Raw genomic sequence first — 20,256 nt, forward strand, 5'->3', positions numbered from 1 at the left:
CTTCCATTTTTCCTCTTTCTTTCTGGTTGCCGCATTATGGTTATATCTCTATTATTTTATTGTATTGTTTATTTGTCAGTTGTGGGGCCCCAAGTGGCCAAGTGGTCTAAAGCGCTCTCCGTCACGAATCACTGCCATCTCACCTCTGTCTGCGTGGGTTTGAGTCTTGGGCTCGGCCAATGTGGATATGTGAGAAAGCTTGCCAATAGCTTCTCTTGGGTCAGTGGTTCTTTCCGGGGTTTTCCCGGGTTCTTCCTCCACCATTAATACTGGCCGCCATGTATAGCCTATCTTGTGCTGAAAAATGGCGTTAAACCCTATAACAACAACAATTTGTCAGGTGTAATATTATATTTGATTCAGTTAATTTCATTTCCTTTAGGGGGCACTGGATCCCCCCTTAAACTACTTTCTGTCGGAATTTCTTCATCGGTCATGATATTTTCAGTTCTGTTTGTTGTGTTTTCTGTTTCTATTTCCGTTTCCATGTCCGTCGTTTGCCTGGTGTCGCTCTCGTATTCCATACCTGTCTCGTATTCCATACTTGCCCCCCCCACCTCGTCTTCACTCTTGTCATTACTGTCATTTGAGGTTCACTGTCTGTCACAATGTCGCTTTCTTGATTTTGTCTTGGTTTTTTCACTGTCCTGATCTTTGCTTCATTTTTGTTATGTGCTGTCTGTGGGGTGTTGGTTTCCATCTCATTTATGACACTAACCTGTGATGAACTTGACCCTGACAAAGCCTTCCTTTTTGTTTTTCCTTAGGCATCGGCTTGGAGGTTAAGGATTGTAACCCAGACATATCTAAGTTTCTCCCTTCTATCACTCCTACCCCCTCTTCTAAACTGTTCTCTTATTCTTGTAATGAAGAAACCTGTTTGTTAAGATAATCTGTCTCTATCTGAACGGTGTTGGAAATTTGCCCATTTTGTTAGGGCTCAGTATGTTTTCCCATTCCGGAGTAATTTGTGAGTTTTCTTTCCTGATTTCTGTTAAGTCTAGGTTTGCAAATGTAATCCTATCTTTTGATTCCACCCTCTCTTTCTCTGCTCCCATTTCATTCTTTTTATCTGCTCTTTCACTGTCTTTCCTAATTTCTTCAATACATTTTCCTATTTGAGTTTGTATGTCTTCACTGGTGACTTGGTTTTATGGGTTCATTACCACTATGCTGGCATAAGTCGATGATTTTAGTTTAAGTTTTAAAGTTTCCTTTCTATTTTTGTGACATGTTCGCATGTGTCTATCTCTAGATGGGGACCAGATACAAAAACCTCTACCATTTTGGCCTCTATCTTTCTAGCAAATGGCTCTGCAGTTTTTACCATCGCTTGTTTTCCATGCACTTCGAGTGTCTGAGTTTCCAAGAACGATTTTTTCTAGCTGCTTTGGATACAATATATATTTATCGAAACCGGCATTTTGTAGCCCATCGATTTTTCCCTGATCTAATCCAGCTACATTTAGAGCTGTAAGTATTTCCGACTGTCTCGGTGCAACAATGTCACTTCCGAATTCTAAAATCTGACACCTGGGGGGATGGGGGTGGGGGTGGTGGAAAGCTAGGAGCATACGATCTTCTACTCTCATCTGAAAGTATGTACTCATCTTGGATCTAGCTGGTTGCGTATGCACTCCACCAGTCTTAGTTTGCATTTCCTGATACATTTTATTTAAATATTTGAGTACTGATCACTTATTGTATGTATTGAAGTGAGGTCTCACACTACTATTAAACTAATGTGCAACAAAAATTGCAAAATACTAAATAAAAATGGCGGTTAACTATGTCAATTCTACAGTGAGTTGTACTCAACCGCTCACTAGCTACTCAGAAAAGGATTAATTCTCAGAGAGTAAACAATCCTACAATACAAAATGTATGAAACAAAATTTAATGATTTCCTACAGGGTGCATAAAACAATAACGTTTGGTAACACACACTAGTTAAACTAATATGTTACATGTCAATAATTGTTAGATCCTTGTAGTTATTCCTCAAGTTTGCTTTGTACGTGCCATTGTAACAACACACTGTACCTCTCAACAAGGAGTATAAGAATTCTATCAATATTCTTTATTATGCATGGTGTATTAATATATTATAACTTTATATAATACTGAAGGTTGTTTAACATTTCTCAGAATTCAAATTATATAATACAAATTATGATCTGCATAATACTTACAATAATATAAATAAGTATTCTATAAATAATTAATCATAATGTAAAGAAAATTTATTTCATAATACCTCTTCTTCTTAAATTAATTAGTAAACTTATTTTTATGATATTAGTTTGTACTTTCACTATTTATGTTAATCTATAAATTAGAATAATATAAAATTATTCTCAAATAATTGTAAAAGGGGACTTAATTCAACTGCAATCCATAACATAATTTAAATTACATGACACATTTTTAAAAAAATGCCAAACAAACAATTCATGAATGTCATATAGAATTTTGGAATTCAGACTCTTTGGATATACGGTGTTAAGATGGTGAATCTAACAGATTTCCCTTAACAAGCAATTTCCATCAGAATCAACTAAGAAAATTCTTGTAAAGTATGGGAAATGTTAAAATGGGTGGCAACATGGGATGAAAAAGATTGATTGATATAATTTTTAATGTCTGATCTGGTTTGTCCAATGTATCAGTTGCCACAATTTTTACATGTGATCAAATAAATAACATTTGATGTTGTACAATTATTATCACAAAGCATTTTTAGGCTATGACTTATGTGATGTTGTACAATTATTATCACAGGGATCGTCCTGGGCTTCGCCAATGTCGCAAATTGCGATTTTTTTTTCTTATTGGCGACAAAAATATCACATCTGGCAATTATTTTGGCGACATACTTTTTGGTTATTTAATTTGTACATACAATCATGGATTTGGACTAGATACATTAAAAGGGAGAACGAAAGGAAGCCACAAACTTGACTAAGCAATGCATTGGAATCAATCTGTTACACAAATGATCCTTTGTTCGTATTGACAACCCCATCTTTACAGTGCATTGTTACATCATAATCTGCTTATGCTGACATCTGGGCTGAGTACCGTATGCAGTGATACAGTCAATCATGCTACCGAACTATACCTGCAACTGATCGACTTCTGAAGACGCGAATAGAACAGATACAATTAATTGAATGACTAATCCTTCTGTGGTTTTTTTTTTTTTTTTTTACATATACCAATACAATAGTTTTACTGAACCTTCATAGAAAACTGATAACCTTTGAAGTACCGACTACTGTGTATAAATACAAAGCAAATGGAAAAAATCTCAATCACAATTATATCTGTCGCCAGTACAGCATCTTACTCATTGATCTTTTCCTTTTGCCATCAATCCGTGTTACCGCTGCAGAGACTTAAACTCCGCAATAAGAAACATCAAAAAAACAAACAAACCGGTTTTGCATAATTAATAATAATTATTTATTTCTCAAAATACATTAGTGAAAAAATCCCTAAATTGGGTGTGAATTTATGCTTATATATACGGTCCAATATTGCCAGGTGTTGACTCGTGTAAGTTTCATTCGTGGGAATGGAGATCCTAGTTTGCTTGTCGAGAAAATTTATACAGCATTCAGTGATCATTCTTGGGATTTAGGAAGCAATTCACTACAAGTTTTGTGAAGCTAGCCATGGGGGGGGAGGGGCTGCTGAGAGACTACTGGTGTCACCTGTCAGCACTGTAGACTGTGAACGTGGATTCAGTAAGATGAACCTCATAAAAACTGACATCAGAAATAAACTCTGCATCTCATCTCTCGAGAATTTAATGAGAATCAGCATGTACAGATGTGAAAATTTAGACTTTGAAACTACATTCAACAAGTGGGCAGCCCTAAAATTGCGACGGATACGTAACACTTTGTAACATTTTTTTAATGCTTGTTGTAATTAGAGTATTAACTAACCCATCTTTTGTAATTTTCATTGCCTGTTACAGTAATAGACTAAATTAACACTTGAAAAAATGTACACTACTTGTTCTGGCGACACTTTCTGAAAATTGGCGACAAAATATTGAGGTTGGCGATTTTTTTGGCGACAGCTTTTTAAAAGCCAGGACCATCCCTGTTATCACAAAGCATTTTTAAGTTATGGTGTATGTGATGTTCTTTATATCATTGATCACTTAGAAATAAAATGTATTTAATGTCGTAAACAATGATATTGAATTCAGTTTGGTGTTTTTTACTTTATCATTTATAACTGCCCTGTCAGAGTCTTAAATACAAGAATCAAATATTAGTCTGTATATCTCATGGATGCAATGGTTTTCATGTTTTGTCCCATGTCTCAATCTGTAATCTTGAATGTTTGGTACTTTTGTAGTCTTGATAGCTGGGTACATGGCCATGTTAAATTATCATTACCAGAATGTCCCAGAATATATTTGTAATCTCGTCAATGCAGGGCAGGGGACAGAGTGACGGTGTATATGTGAGGAAGCAGTAGGAATAAATATTAGGCTCAAATAGACTTTGATGAAAAGGTTTGGATTTATGAAATGTGTCTGTTAAAGTAACCTGTAAGTAGCCTGACTGTTGTCCAGGTAACATAACTGGCCTGACTGTTGTCCAGGTAAAACACAAGTAGCCTGACATGTCCAGGTAACACATAAGTAGCCTGAACTGTACAGGTAACATATAAGTAGCTTGATTGATGTCCAGGTAACGTAAGTAGCCTGACGCATGTCCAGGTAATATATAATACCCAAATCATATTGATAAAGAAGGTTCTAATCAAGTCATATCTTTTTATTCACTTTATATGAAAGTGGTAATAATTACTATATCCTTTGCTTACCGAACAATTGATAGACATTCTCATACCTATAGGAAAAATAAACCTCTCACCTGAAGTAAAGGATCATGCCTGTCTCATGATGGAATCTGAGGAATAAATCCAATTCATCTTTGTCCACAATCCTGATGGATCCTGATCCATTATTTATGTCTTCTATCAGACTAAGTGCTGCAACCTGATGTGAAAAAATAAAGTGTAAGAGTGCAACAACTAGATCCCAGTAACATGAAAGCATTAGAACCTGCAATAAATCTTGATACATCCTAATTCAGCGGTCATGCTACCAGATGAAGTGGGTGACTAAGTCGCAACAAAAAATGTAAACTTCAGCTTCCTCTGTAAGGAAAGTGAACACAACTTTGTCCTGTAATTTTTTCAAGTGTATGTGATTTGGATTGTTAACGTAGCTTAACAAGTTTTCAGTTATATTGTCTGCAATGTGACAGTTTTATAGTGATGTCTAGCACCAGGGCATAATGCCACAGACATGTAGCATCATGTCCCACCCGTTCACATTATCCTGACACCAGGCCAACCAGTAATAACACTAACCTCTTAATTCTGAATGCCTAATGAGGCAGCTGTAAATACCAGTTTTATAAGTCTTTGGTATGACTTGACTGGGGTTCGAACCCGCGACCTCCTGCATCCGAGGCAGACACTCTAACTACTTAGACCATGAAGCGGTTAATAATTTTTTTAAGGAACATTGAATGACTGTCCTTGTTGAGATGCTTCCTCGCCTTGGCCAGGTTAGTTCCAGTGTTATTTTATAGCAAAAGGTGACACGTGAGCTTCAAGCCATTCGATAATTGGTGTTGATATCAATTGCACTGACAAATGAACTCTTGCACACTCACATGCATGCATCTTGACAGCTGATTGACTATTATCCCTTTCCCGAGTAAGTTAGAAACTATTAACATTACTGCTCAATTTTCTCAAGTTATCCTTTGATGATAAAAAGGTACAAACTTGTGTTTCGAAACTTAAGCTTATGTAAATAGCAAATTGTATGTTAAGAATAGAATCTGTAAGATGAAAATTTTAACTGCTGCATGTACCAGGATATTATTTTCTTCATAAAAATCAGCTTGGAACCATCAGTAAAATTATCATGGGGAAATAATGGTGGACATCGCTGTGTCTGTGAAGTACCACTTTATTAGACTGTCTCATTTCGCAAACCACTGGGCAAATATATTCAGGGAAATATACAATGCAGAGAAAACAGAGTCTATATATTGGGTTATTGAAGATTTAACTTTAAATGCTATTATTATGTAGGTCAGAAACATACAGGTAATGCTATGCTGTGGTTGTATTCTGAGTTCATTCAATTTTGTGACATCAGGAAGGAAAAAACTGTAAAGCAACTACTATCTAACCAATGCCTAACATTACACCAAATACTTAGACAAATAAAAAAACTTTATATTTGCAATGCTCTCACTGGAGCCTTGTAACAGCTATAATGTGAGTGTTATTTGCAAATATGAATACTGGGAAACAGAGGGCATAATTAAATAAGAGAATGAAATATATACATGTATATATACTGTAAGACTTGCTTTGCTCCTAAGTCTAGCTTAACCCCTGCTCATTGATATTCTGCATAAAACTGAGCAGATGTTAAATATAAAAGGACATGCTGGAAAATCTGACTTTCAAATCATTTATCCTTATAGTCATTGGTATAGTACAAATAATACAAAAAATATATATAAATTTATTTTTTAAATTAAAAGCTTTTAAAAGATTTATCCATACTTTGTATGAGAGGATTACCTTCATGCCAGATGCTTTCAGATTCATGATTGCTTGTTCTAAGGGCAGCCATCGGGCAGGCTGTTCTTCCCCCCAATGGGTCTGTTTTGATGCCAGTTCGAAAATCCTTCTTTTCAACTCCTCAAGCTTGGGGTCGCAATGGGTGTTATCAATGGCAAAATCATCCTTCAGGTGGAGTAAAACTGGCTTGTCTCTCAGCATGTAGCGGAGTTTTTTGAAATATTCATCAATAACTTTTTGTCTAAATTTCTGTAAAGATAAATATTAACAACATGCTCCAAATTTCATAATGATTTGCATATGTATATGACAATCACCTGACCAATGTTACCAGACACCATAGTGGTTCCCCACAACCTTAAAGGCCATGTATCTATCTATTACCTATTTTTTACATCTGTCTATCCATGCACATCTGTATATCTCAGACTTTTCTTAATTCTGTCTGACTATACTATATCTCCATAGCGTGATCACCTGTCTATTAAGACAATACACAAGTCTGATTGTATAGATTAAGACAATACACAGGTCTGATGGTATAGATTAAGACAATACACAAGTCTGATTGTATAGATTAAGACAATACACAGGTCTGATTGTATAGATTCAGACAATACACAGGTCTGATTGTATAGATTAAGACAATACACAGGTCTGATGGTATAGATTAAGACAATACACAGGTCTGATGGCATATTATCTTCCAAATTTATTCTGTAATTAGTATGATAAGTCCTTTCCTTTCAATTTTCAGTTTAGAGATGGGTATCATCTTCCACATTGCTTTGTTATATGTATATACAAAAAAAAAATTGATATGTTGAGTAGACTGTACAATATGCAAAACAAGACACTGTACAATATGCAAAACAAAACACTAAAATATACAAAATATACCTCATGTCATAGCAGAATGTGAATAATGTCATACACTGTGCAAGAGTATTTATGTTTCCACTCAAGTCAAGTTCAAGGACCTGGCAGGACCTCAAAAATAAATCTCCTGGACTTCAATACAAACCAAGAAAACAAAACTGTCCTAAACAATGCAAGATCATCGATGAATCAATAAAGCCAATATTCCAGGAACTGTATTTTAAGAAAACCATGGGTACAAAAATGTTCCTGAAGTAATTTGTATTTCCTTCAAAGATAAAATGACAGAAATCATGGACTACAGGTCCTTCAAATTAAGAAAGCCAAAATCATATACTGTCAAGGATTTCAAGGCAGTGTTTGAGCTATGCAATATATTTACTAAAAATTGTTAAAATGTACAAGAAGTATTTAATAACATTTTAATTTTAAATTTCTAGCATAGTCTGATAAAAATTAAATCTAATGGCTAATCATACAAATGCAAAGATATACAGGGAATATTCTTTATACCTGAATTAATCCGAAAATAAAGTGTTTGTACAAAATATTTGTAAACCTGTACAGGATTAATAACAGGATTAATAACAGTACATGTATCAAGATGGATCATCTCTTGACCAATGAACTTTATTTATCAACAATGGCTGCTGTTTCTTGCACTTCCTCATTCAAATTTACTAATGAACTGTGAAATGGTAGACTTATGAAGATAAACAATTTCTGCAAGTTATCTCTGACTTTTATCTCTCATAAAATTCTACAGACAGCTATTGTTGTTGATTTGACATTTCATGTTGTCCATAATTCAGTGTTAAATTCAGAACTCATGCTACTGAGTTCTTATAATAAACCAAGGAAAACACAGTGATAAAAAAATTCAATAACTTTAAAACTTCTAAGCACTCAAGATGGCACTTGTATTTATCAGTATGGACACATCCTTGAGGACAACTTAACACTTCTCAACATACCAATTTATTAAGAATGGAATAATATTCCAGATAAATCCAAAATCCTGAAAGGATGGTTCGAATTTAACACAAAATTGGCTTATTACAGATAAATCCAAAATCCTGAAAGGATGGTTCGAATTTAACACAAATTTGGCTTTGCATTCATTGGTGGTGTCTCATACAATGCTCTTGTACAGAAGTGAAGCTTTAAAGCTAATGACACCTAGTGGTGCCAAGAGAGGTAGTGGGCAAGAGTTATTGCCCTTTGTCCATCAGATTCGTCTTTCTAGTAGGGCTGGAATTGTAAGGTGGCAGGCTGATATCCCTAACGTTAATGGGATCCGGGAACGTATTTGAAGAAGAAATTAATGGGCTGTAAGATTTAGGATATTGATAAGGCATTTAATGTGGAAATGGTATCTGAAAAGATGACATGTTTGCTGAGGTTTCAACATAGTTTAATGATCTGAGTATGGCTGTAATTTCTGTAGTAAAAATTGAGGCTTTACCCAGATGCTGGCTCAAAATAATGGTAGGGAGTGTTGCAATGGCATTTTAACCATTTTCTCCATCCTTTGAAATGTCTTCCAGAGTTTTCCAAAACTGAATGAGACAAAAAGAGACATCCAGTGTTGTACTATTCGAGATGAAAAATGACCATATGTTGCCTATCAGCAAAAGTTCTCCTTCATACCATCTTGTAAGCATAGAGAATTTGGCAGTGTTTATAATATAGCTAGCACTTGATCTTAGTATTTGTACAGACACCATATTATTCTTTAATTGCTTCACAAGTAATAATTAAATTTCTTGTATACAAAAGCTAATAAAACTGCCATGTGGCACCTTGAATACCATCTAGACATACCTCTGGGATCTTATCAACATGTGTTCCCACCAAAATCACTGGAGGAATGCCAGACTGAGGGGATGTTGCACAGGAATGAATGGAGTTCATCCAAATTTCAATCAGATCTGAAGAGAGAACGGAAACCTACTTGACACATGTTTGTATAATATTAAAATTATTAAAATTTTATTTTCAAAAGCACCATGGGTTTATATAAAACACATTTCAATGGTTGAACATTTTATCCTCTGAAGCTCGGGACACAGATGCCATTTCATAATGGCAGTAAAACAGTTTGCAACCTGCCGCTGGTTGCCATTTCAAAATGTCAATAAAACAAAACCTGCCGCTGGTTGCCATTACGTAACGGCAATAAAACAGTTTGCAACCTGCTGCTGGTTGTGTAATAGGACCAATACCTTATAATGAAATGGGACCTAGCCATTTTGCAACCAATATCTTATAATGAAATGACCCAATACTATTTGTAAGCCTTACCTGGCCTTGAAAAGGCCCTACACTGTCTTGAAATGGGGCCAAGCCATTTTGCAACCAATACCTTATAATGAAATGGCCCAATACCATTTTAAAGCCTTATCTAGCCTTGAAAAGGCCCTACACTGTCTTGAAATGGAGCCAGTCCATTTTGCAACCAATATCCTATAATGAAATTACCCAATACCCTTTTTAAGCCTTACCTGGCCTTGAAAAGGCCCTACACTGTCTTGAAATGGGGCCAAGCTATTTTGCAACCAGTATCTTATAATGAAATGACCCAATACCATTTTTAAGCCTTACCTGGCCTTGAAAAGGCCCTACACTGTCTTGAAATGGGGCCAAGCTATTTTGCAACCAGTATCTTATAATGAAATGACCCAATACCATTTTTAAGCCTTACCTGGCCTTGACAAGGCCCTACTCTGTTTTGAAATGGGGCCAAGCTATTGTGCAACCAATACCTTATAAAGAAATAGCCCATTACCATTTTTAAGACTTACCTAGCCTTGAAAAGGCCCTACACTGTCTTGAAATAGGGCAGGCCATTTTGCAACCAATATCTTATAATGTAATGGCCCGATACCATTTTAAGTCAGGGCCCCAAATGGCTGAGTGGTTTTGCACTCACCGTTATGGATCACTGCCATCTCACCTCTGTCTGCATTGGTTCGAGTCTCAGATTCAGCAAATGTGGTTATGTGAGAAAGCTTGCCAGTAGCTTATTTTGGGTTGGTGGTTCCTTCCGGGGTTTTCCCAGGTTCTTCCTCCACCATTTATACTGGCTGCCATGTATAGCCTATCTTTTGCTGAAAAATGGTGTTAAACTCTACAACAACAACAACCATTTTAGCCTAATATGGCATTAAAAAGGCTCTCTGCCATTTTTCAACCAAGATCTTTTGCTTTTACTTTATCTAGTTCTTTGAAAGCAATGATCTATTTTATAACTGGCACTGAATTGACATTTTGTAATCAAGCAGCTTTTGTTTTAAAATTTTCCTGCTTCTGATGTTACAAATTTTGCACTGAGTACCTGATTTCAATGTTACAACTTTTGTATTGACTACTTGATTTTGATGTTACAACTTTTGCAATGAGTACTTGGTTTTCATGTTACAACTTTTGCATTGTCTGCCTGGTTTTCATGTAACAAATTCTGCACTGAGTACCTGGTTGTGATGTTACAACTTTTGCAATGAGTACATGGTTTTGATGTTACAACTTTTGCAATGAGTACATGGTTTTGATGTTACAACTTTCGCATTTAGTACCTGGTTGTGATGTTACAACTTTTGCAATGAGTACATGGTTTTAATGTTACAACTTTTGCATTTAGTACCTGGCTGTGATGTTACAACTTTTGCAATGAGTACCTGGTTGTGATGTTACAACTTCTGCAATGAATAACTGGTTGTCATCTTACAACTTTTGCACTGAGTAATTGGTTGTGATGTTACAATTTTTGCAATGAGTACATGGTTTTGATGTTACAACTTTTGCATGGAGTACGTGGTTTTGATGTTACAATTTTTGCAATGAGTACATGGTTTTGATGTTACAACTTTTGCAATGAGTACATGGTTTTGATGTTACAACTTTTGCAATGAGTACATGGTTTTGATGTTACAACTTTTGCAATGAGTACATGGTTTTGATGTTACAACTTTTGCATTTAGTACCTGGTTGTGATGTTACAACTTTTGCAATGAGTACCTGGTTGTGATGTTACAACTTTTGCAATGAATAACTGGTTGTGATCTTACAACTTTTGCACTGAGTAACTGGTTGTGATGTTACAATTTTTGCAATGAGTACCTGGTTGTGATGTTACAACTTTTGCAGTGAGTACATGGTTTTGATGTTACAATGTTTGCAATGAGTACTGTGTTGTAAAAGTAAATACAATATAAATGGATAGGTTCTTTAAATATTATATTAATTAAAGATAAACATAACAACAATCTGAAATAATATTTAGTACTTCATGTTTTCTATAGCTTTTGCAAGTCAAACATAATAAAATATAATTCAGCTAATGATTTTTTTCCATAGCTTTGTACATCAAACTGATGATAACATATTTCAGTAAGTTCTGTTTTCCGGTGCTTTGTACATCAAACTGATGATAACATATTTCAGTAGGTTTTGTTTTCCATAGCTTTGTACATCAAACTAATGATAACATATTTCAGTAGGTTTTGTTTTCCATAGCTTGGTACATCAAACTAATGATAACATATTTCAGTAGGTTTTGTTTTCCATAGCTTTGTACATCAAACTAATGATAACATATTTCAGTAGGTTTTGTTTTCCATAGCTTGGTACATCAAAATAATGATAACATATTTCAGTAGGTTTTGTTTTCCACAGCCTGGTACATCAAACTAATGATAACATATTTCAGTAGGTTTTGTTTTCCATAGCTTTGTACATCAAACTAATGATAACATATTTCAGTAGGTTTTGTTTTCCATAGCTTTGTACATCAAACTAAAAACATATTTCAGTAGGTTTTGTTTTCCATAGCTTGGTACATCAAAATAATAACATATTTCAGTAGGTTTTGTTTTCCATAGCTTGGTATATCAAAATAATGATAACATATTTCAGTAGGTTTTGTTTTCCATAGCTTGGTATATCAAAATAATGATAACATATTTCAGTAGGTTTTGTTTTCCATAGCTTGGTTCATCAAAATAATGAGAACATATTTTGCTTTATATAGGAATTTAAATACTTATTGTTTAAAAAATTACAGTCAATAAGAACACAGCAATGTTTTAATACCATGTGCAAATTAATTTATTTTTGCAATTAATATTTTTTAAAAGTCAGTAACTTATGCAATTAATAGCTGCATTAGAAAAAAGTAGTTTGGAACCTGCTCAAAAATAATGTAAGTTCTGGCTAAATTAAATTTACCAACTAATTGCTTAATGACATTCTACACAGGCAAATACTTGAGAATGAAATCAAAGAAGCTATAAAATTTAAAATCTTGACATCAATAGGTATTGATGGTACTCCATTATGGTTTCTAAACTTTACTCCACTCCATTTTGACTTGGACTGGAATATGTATTATACTGATGTACTGTACCTGAATCCTTTATGGCTTCTAAACTTTACTCCACTCCATTTTGACTTGGACTGGAACATGTACTGTATTGATGGTACTATATCCAAATCCAGTATGGCTACTGACCCTTATACCACTCCACTCTGACTTGTCTGTTTAACGGCACATCTTAAACTTCTTATTGTCCCCCCAAACACTGATGTAGTGTGATTATCATCCCATTATACAGACATTCTGAATAAATTATAGAAGCATTAATTTGCTGCCTTTAAGTAAATGTTTACATTCAATTTAAATGTGAGGATAATGGAACAGTCTGAAAAATGAATTAGTGACAAGTGAAAAGATTTTAGAAACAGTTATATTATCATAGATAACATATTTGTTCCGCATATAAATAATTGGAAATAACTCAAGCTTTGCTTACTGTGAACTTTATAGAGTTTTATCCCATCCAGATCAAGGTAACACTGATCACCTTTTATGAGATCTGTGATTTGTTGACTGAGATCTATGACCAAGAGATATATTGCACGACCTGTGAGGAAAGTCTGATGAGTAGTGTAAAAAACATATTGTCCTGCAAAATCCCACATTCCCAATGCTGCATATTCCACCATACTCATCTCTAGTTTGTCTGAATTCTCATTGACCAATTGGACGATTTCCATCACTATATCCTTCTTCTTCTCCTTTTCTCTGGATTCTGCCTCACTGCTTGCTTCAGGGCTCAAAATGGCAACGGGCAACTCTACAGGTTGAAAAGAAGTAGGTCTTACTTCTTGATCAATATCTTGATCGGCCCTGACTGGCAGATCATGGTTGGAATGTCTAATATCATGTTTCTCAATGACGACATGGGCTTCCATCTTACTTTGCACTTCCTCTTCAACCTCTGACTTCTTAACTTCCTCCTTTAAATGCTTTACAAGCCGCTGAAGCCTTTGAAGTCTCAAGTATTGCTCAGCATCTAAAATAAGACCAAAGCAAACTAGTGTGAGCATATCACAACATGAACTATTCACATTTACAAATCTCAATTTTATCATGCTAGTGCTTGATTTCTAGATTAAATGCCATAATCACTGAAGATGAGGGAAGTTAATGTTAATGATGTAATACCAATTGCTGTTGTATACTCTTTACGATACAAAAAAGACCCTAACCTTGTGATGAGCTACAATTATCGACCCCAAAGAAAATATGCCTTTGCTTTGTAAAACATGGTTTTCATTACATCCTCCAGCGATGAATGAGTTAAGTATGCCCATGACGCCCGCCTGTTTTGCACGGTAATCCGGTTTAAAATTGTGGAATCCAAGATATTAGTTGAACTCAGCAGCTGCCAAATAAAATGTAAAGAGCTACGTAGGCACACAAATCTATCTTGCTGACCTCCCCCCAGTACAGAGACATTACTGCAACTGGCAATGTCAATTGAGATTAAAACAACTCCTGGACGCTGGCTTTTTTAATTGCTAAGATACCTGGTTGGCAAAGGAGGGGAACCAACTTATAATTTCCACTGAACCTTACACAGACTTGTTCTATGAATAGCCCATGAAGCTTGCAGATGCTATGCAGAACAAGACAACATTCTTGAGCGTAAGGTTCTCTCATAGAAGTTTTACTTAGGGACTGCAAGACACATACGAGATTCCATATAGGCACTAGTGAGCAAGACAACAGTCATTGTAGCACAAACTATAATATCAGGTCTGCTATGAGATGTGGATCTTCTTTCTTCTTGAAGTAATGGTGGGGTCATCCTGAAAAGGTGGAAAAGCAAAGAGAAGAACCCACTTCAGGTTCAAAGCATCCACAGCCTAGGATCTGTGGTCTAGGACTGGGGAAATGTAAAGAGTAGCTTGCTGTTTAGCCTTGTTGCAAAAAAGTCAACCAAAGGACTCCCCAAAGTCTGAAGCTGGCATGGAATGATTCAAAGGCCATTTAATCACAACATCAGCAATAATTTATTTGGAGTGATGGAGAAGACAATTATCAACAAACTAGCTTGGTAGACACTAAAATAAATAATAAAAAGGAATACTATCTTGTACAGACTGTAGCTGCATAAGACACTAAAATAAATAATATAAAGGAATACTATCTTGTACAGACTATAGCTGTGTAAGACACTAAAATAAATAATAAAAAGGAATACTATCTTGTACAGACTGTAGCTGCATAAGACACAAAAATGAATAATATAAAGGAATACTATCTTGTACAGACTGTAGCTGTGTAAGACACTAAAATAAATAATAAAAAGGAATACTATCTTGTACAGACTGTAGCTGTGTAAGACACTAAAATAAATAATAAAAAGGAATACTATCTTGTACAGACTGTAGCTGTGTAAGACACAAAAATAAATAATATAAAGGAATACTATCTTGTACAGACTGTAGCTGTGTAAGACACTAAAATAAATAATAAAAAGGAATACTATCTTGTACAGACTGTAGCTGCATAAGACACTAAAATAAATAATAAAAAGGAATACTATCTTGTACAGACTGTAGCTGTGTAAGACATTAAAATAGATAATAAAAAGGAATAATATCTTGTACAGACTGTAGCTGTGTAAGACACTAAAATAAATAATATAAAGGAATACTATCTTGTACAGACTGTAGCTGCATAAGACACTAAAATAAATAATAAAAAGGAATACTATCTTGTACAGACTGTAACTGTGTAAGACATTAAAATAGATAATAAAAAGGAATACTATCTTGTACAGACTGTAGCTGCATAAGACACTAAAATGAATAATAAAAAGGAATACTATCTTGTACAGACTGTAGCTGTGTAAGACATTAAAATAGATAATAAAAAGGAATAATATCTTGTACAGACTGTAGCTGTGTAAGACACTAAAATAAATAATATAAAGGAATACTATCTTGTACAGACTGTAGCTGTGTAAGACACTAAAATAAATAATAAAAAGGAATACTATCTTGTACAGACTGTAGCTGTGTAAGACACTACAATAAATAATATAAAGGAATACTATCTTGTACAGACTGTAGCTGTGTAAGACACTACAATAAATAATATAAAGGAATACTATCTTGTACAGACTGTAGCTGTGTAAGACACTAAAATGAATAATAAAAAGGAATACTATCTTGTACAGACTGTAGCTGTGTAAGACACTAAAATAAATAATAAAAAGGAATACTATCTTGTACAGACTGTAGCTGTGTAAGACACAAAAATAAATAATATAAAGGAATACTATCTTGTACAGACTGTAGCTGTGTAAGACACTAAAATAAATAATAAAAAGGAATACTATCTTGTACAGACTGTAGCTGCATAAGACACTAAAATAAATAATAAAAAGGAATACTATCTTGTACAGACTGTAGCTGTGTAAGACATTAAAATAGATAATAAAAAGGAATAATATCTTGTACAGACTGTAGCTGTGTAAGACACTAAAATAAATAATATAAAGGAATACTATCTTGTACAGACTGTAGCTGCATAAGACACTAAAATAAATAATAAAAAGGAATACTATCTTGTACAGACTGTAACTGTGTAAGACATTAAAATAAATAAAAAGGAATACTATCTTGTACAGACTGTAGCTGCATAAGACACTAAAATGAATAATAAAAAGGAATACTATCTTGTACAGACTGTAGCTGTGTAAGACATTAAAATAGATAATAAAAAGGAATAATATCTTGTACAGACTGTAGCTGTGTAAGACACTAAAATAAATAATATAAAGGAATACTATCTTGTACAGACTGTAGCTGTGTAAGACACTAAAATAAATAATAAAAAGGAATACTATCTTGTACAGACTGTAGCTGTGTAAGACACTACAATAAATAATATAAAGGAATACTATCTTGTACAGACTGTAGCTGTGTAAGACACTACAATAAATAATATAAAGGAATACTATCTTGTACAGACTGTAGCTGTGTAAGACACTAAAATGAATAATAAAAAGGAATACTATCTTGTACAGACTGTAGCTGTGTAAGACACTAAAATGAATAATATAAAGGAATACTATCTTGTACAGACTGTAGCTGTGTAAGACACTAAAATAAATAATAAAAAGGAATACAATCTTGTACAGACTGTAGCTGTGTAAGACACTAAAATAAATAATATAAAGGAATACTATCTTGTACAGACTGTAGCTTAGTAAGACACTAAAATAAATAATAAAAAGGAATACTATCTTGTACAGACTGTAGCTGTGTAAGACACTAAAATAAATAATAAAAAGGAATACTATCTTGTACAGACTGTAGCTGTGTAAGACACTAAAATAAATAATATAAAGGAATACTATCTTGTACAGACTGTAGCTGTGTAAGACACTACAATAAATAATAAAAAGGAATACTATCTTGTACAGACTGTAGCTGTGTAAGACACTAAAATAAATAATATAAAGGAATACTATCTTGTACAGACTGTAGCTTAGTAAGACACTAAAATAAATAATAAAAAGGAATACTATCTTGTACAGACTGTAGCTGTGTAAGACACTAAAATAAATAATATAAAGGAATACTATCTTGTACAGACTGTAGCTGTGTAAGACACTAAAATAAATAATAAAAAGGAATACTATCTTGTACAGACTGTAGCTGTGTAAGACACTAAAATAAATAATATAAAGGAATACTATCTTGTACAGACTGTAGCTGTGTAAGACACTACAATAAATAATATAAAGGAATACTATCTTGTACAGACTGTAGCTGTGTAAGACACTAAAATAAATAATAAAAAGGAATACTATCTTGTACAGACTGTAGCTGCATAAGACACTAAAATAAATAATAAAAAGGAATACTATCTTGTACAGACTGTAGCTGTGTAAGACATTAAAATAGATAATAAAAAGGAATAATATCTTGTACAGACTGTAGCTGTGTAAGACACTAAAATAAATAATATAAAGGAATACTATCTTGTACAGACTGTAGCTGCATAAGACACTAAAATAAATAATAAAAAGGAATACTATCTTGTACAGACTGTAACTGTGTAAGACATTAAAATAGATAATAAAAAGGAATACTATCTTGTACAGACTGTAGCTGCATAAGACACTAAAATAGATAATAAAAAGGAATACTATCTTGTACAGACTGTAGCTGTGTAAGACATTAAAATAGATAATAAAAAGGAATAATATCTTGTACAGACTGTAGCTGTGTAAGACACTAAAATAAATAATATAAAGGAATACTATCTTGTACAGACTGTAGCTGTGTAAGACACTAAAATAAATAATAAAAAGGAATACTATCTTGTACAGACTGTAGCTGTGTAAGACACTACAATAAATAATATAAAGGAATACTATCTTGTACAGACTGTAGCTGTGTAAGACACTACAATAAATAATATAAAGGAATACTATCTTGTACAGACTGTAGCTGTGTAAGACACTAAAATGAATAATAAAAAGGAATACTATCTTGTACAGACTGTAGCTGTGTAAGACACTAAAATGAATAATATAAAGGAATACTATCTTGTACAGACTGTAGCTGTGTAAGACACTAAAATAAATAATAAAAAGGAATACAATCTTGTACAGACTGTAGCTGTGTAAGACACTAAAATAAATAATATAAAGGAATACTATCTTGTACAGACTGTAGCTTAGTAAGACACTAAAATAAATAATAAAAAGGAATACTATCTTGTACAGACTGTAGCTGTGTAAGACACTAAAATAAATAATAAAAAGGAATACTATCTTGTACAGACTGTAGCTGTGTAAGACACTAAAATAAATAATATAAAGGAATACTATCTTGTACAGACTGTAGCTGTGTAAGACACTACAATAAATAATAAAAAGGAATACTATCTTGTACAGACTGTAGCTGTGTAAGACACTAAAATAAATAATATAAAGGAATACTATCTTGTACAGACTGTAGCTTAGTAAGACACTAAAATAAATAATAAAAAGGAATACTATCTTGTACAGACTGTAGCTGTGTAAGACACTAAAATAAATAATATAAAGGAATACTATCTTGTACAGACTGTAGCTGTGTAAGACACTAAAATAAATAATAAAAAGGAATACTATCTTGTACAGACTGTAGCTGTGTAAGACACTAAAATAAATAATATAAAGGAATACTATCTTGTACAGACTGTAGCTGTGTAAGACACTACAATAAATAATATAAAGGAATACTATCTTGTACAGACTGTAGCTGTGTAAGACACTAAAATAAATAATATAAAGGAATATTATCCTATTCAGACAGTAAGAAAGTGAGGTGTTCAATCACTAAATATATATAATTGTCAAGACTGGTGTGCATCCTCCTTCCAGAGAATAAAAACACAAAAGTCAGATTAAATGGAAAAATGAATTTCAGTGATTCAAACTGAAATAAAACAAACAAAACAGAATCAAGATGAGGGCACAATCCAAACTGGCAAGGACAGAGATATCTAAATACCTATACAAACTAAACAAAGAAATAAAATAATCCTCAATCATACTAAATATTAACCTGAAACCCATGTATGTCTGTGTGTATGTGTGTGGATGTGCGAGAAGGTAACCTAAATGTCAAATTATGAAAAATACAACAATAAAAAAAAAAACAAATGCCACAAACTATGGAGAGCAAACGTCACACTTAAAGTATAATGTAGGTAATGAAAATTCTCATTTGTATGAGTCAATTGTACAAGTCATTTGTATGAGTCAATGCAAATGCAATCTTCTTTTGAAGAGTAATTTAAATGATGATCGACCACTCTATGAGTTCATCTCTACGAGGCGCATCAGCCCGTGTAAAATCCGTGCAAATGAGACGTTCCATTCTACCCTCTTTACATGGAAACCAAAACGAATTTCCGCCATTTGGAAACACCTCACGAGGTATTGGCAACGAGGCACACATTCTCTGATAGCGCTCCCTTAGCCCGACATGCCACCACAGACTGCTTGAAAATATTCCAAGCCATTCTTTTGGGGTTTAACACCATTTCTAAGTGCAAGATAGTCTTTATCTCATGGCTGTTAAATTGATGACAGGCCTTATTGTTGTTTTGGGGTTTAACACCATTTCTAAGTGAAAGGTAGTCTATATCTCATGGCTGTTAAACTGGTGACAGGCCTTACTGTTGTTTTGGGGTTTAACACCATTTCTAAGTGCAAAATAGTCTTTATCTGGTGGCTGAGACTCTTAACCCACATAGACAGAGTTGAGATGGCAGTAACCAGTAAAGGTGAGTGTTTCAGATCATTTGGCCACCCAGGGCCCACAGGCCTGCCTGTACTACAATAATTACAGAGTTGAGATGGCAGTGATCAGTAAAGGTGAGTGTTT

General features: G+C 33.9%; 1 protein-coding gene across 4 annotated transcripts in view; it reads right to left on the bottom strand.

Moving 5' to 3' along the window:
• The window catches only part of LOC149774817 (uncharacterized), a 296,842-nt gene that overhangs the window by 74,693 nt on the left and 201,893 nt on the right, over window positions 1-20,256 (bottom strand). For all 4 annotated transcript variants that reach the window (XM_089944712.1, XM_089944713.1, XM_089944714.1 and 1 more), the window contains 4 exons: window positions 13,326-13,868; window positions 9,340-9,446; window positions 6,637-6,885; window positions 4,899-5,023 (listed from right to left, as the gene is read on the bottom strand). In XM_089944712.1, the coding sequence (XP_089800838.1) occupies window positions 4,899-5,023; window positions 6,637-6,885; window positions 9,340-9,446; window positions 13,326-13,868 (1,024 nt within the window). The remainder of the gene's footprint in view (window positions 1-4,898; window positions 5,024-6,636; window positions 6,886-9,339; window positions 9,447-13,325; window positions 13,869-20,256) is intronic.

The sequence above is a fragment of the Sinohyriopsis cumingii genome, unplaced genomic scaffold, assembly GCF_028554795.1.
Source record: "Sinohyriopsis cumingii isolate HCF-2022 unplaced genomic scaffold, ASM2855479v2 utg000131l, whole genome shotgun sequence".
Classification (NCBI taxonomy): Eukaryota; Metazoa; Mollusca; class Bivalvia; order Unionida; family Unionidae; genus Sinohyriopsis; species Sinohyriopsis cumingii.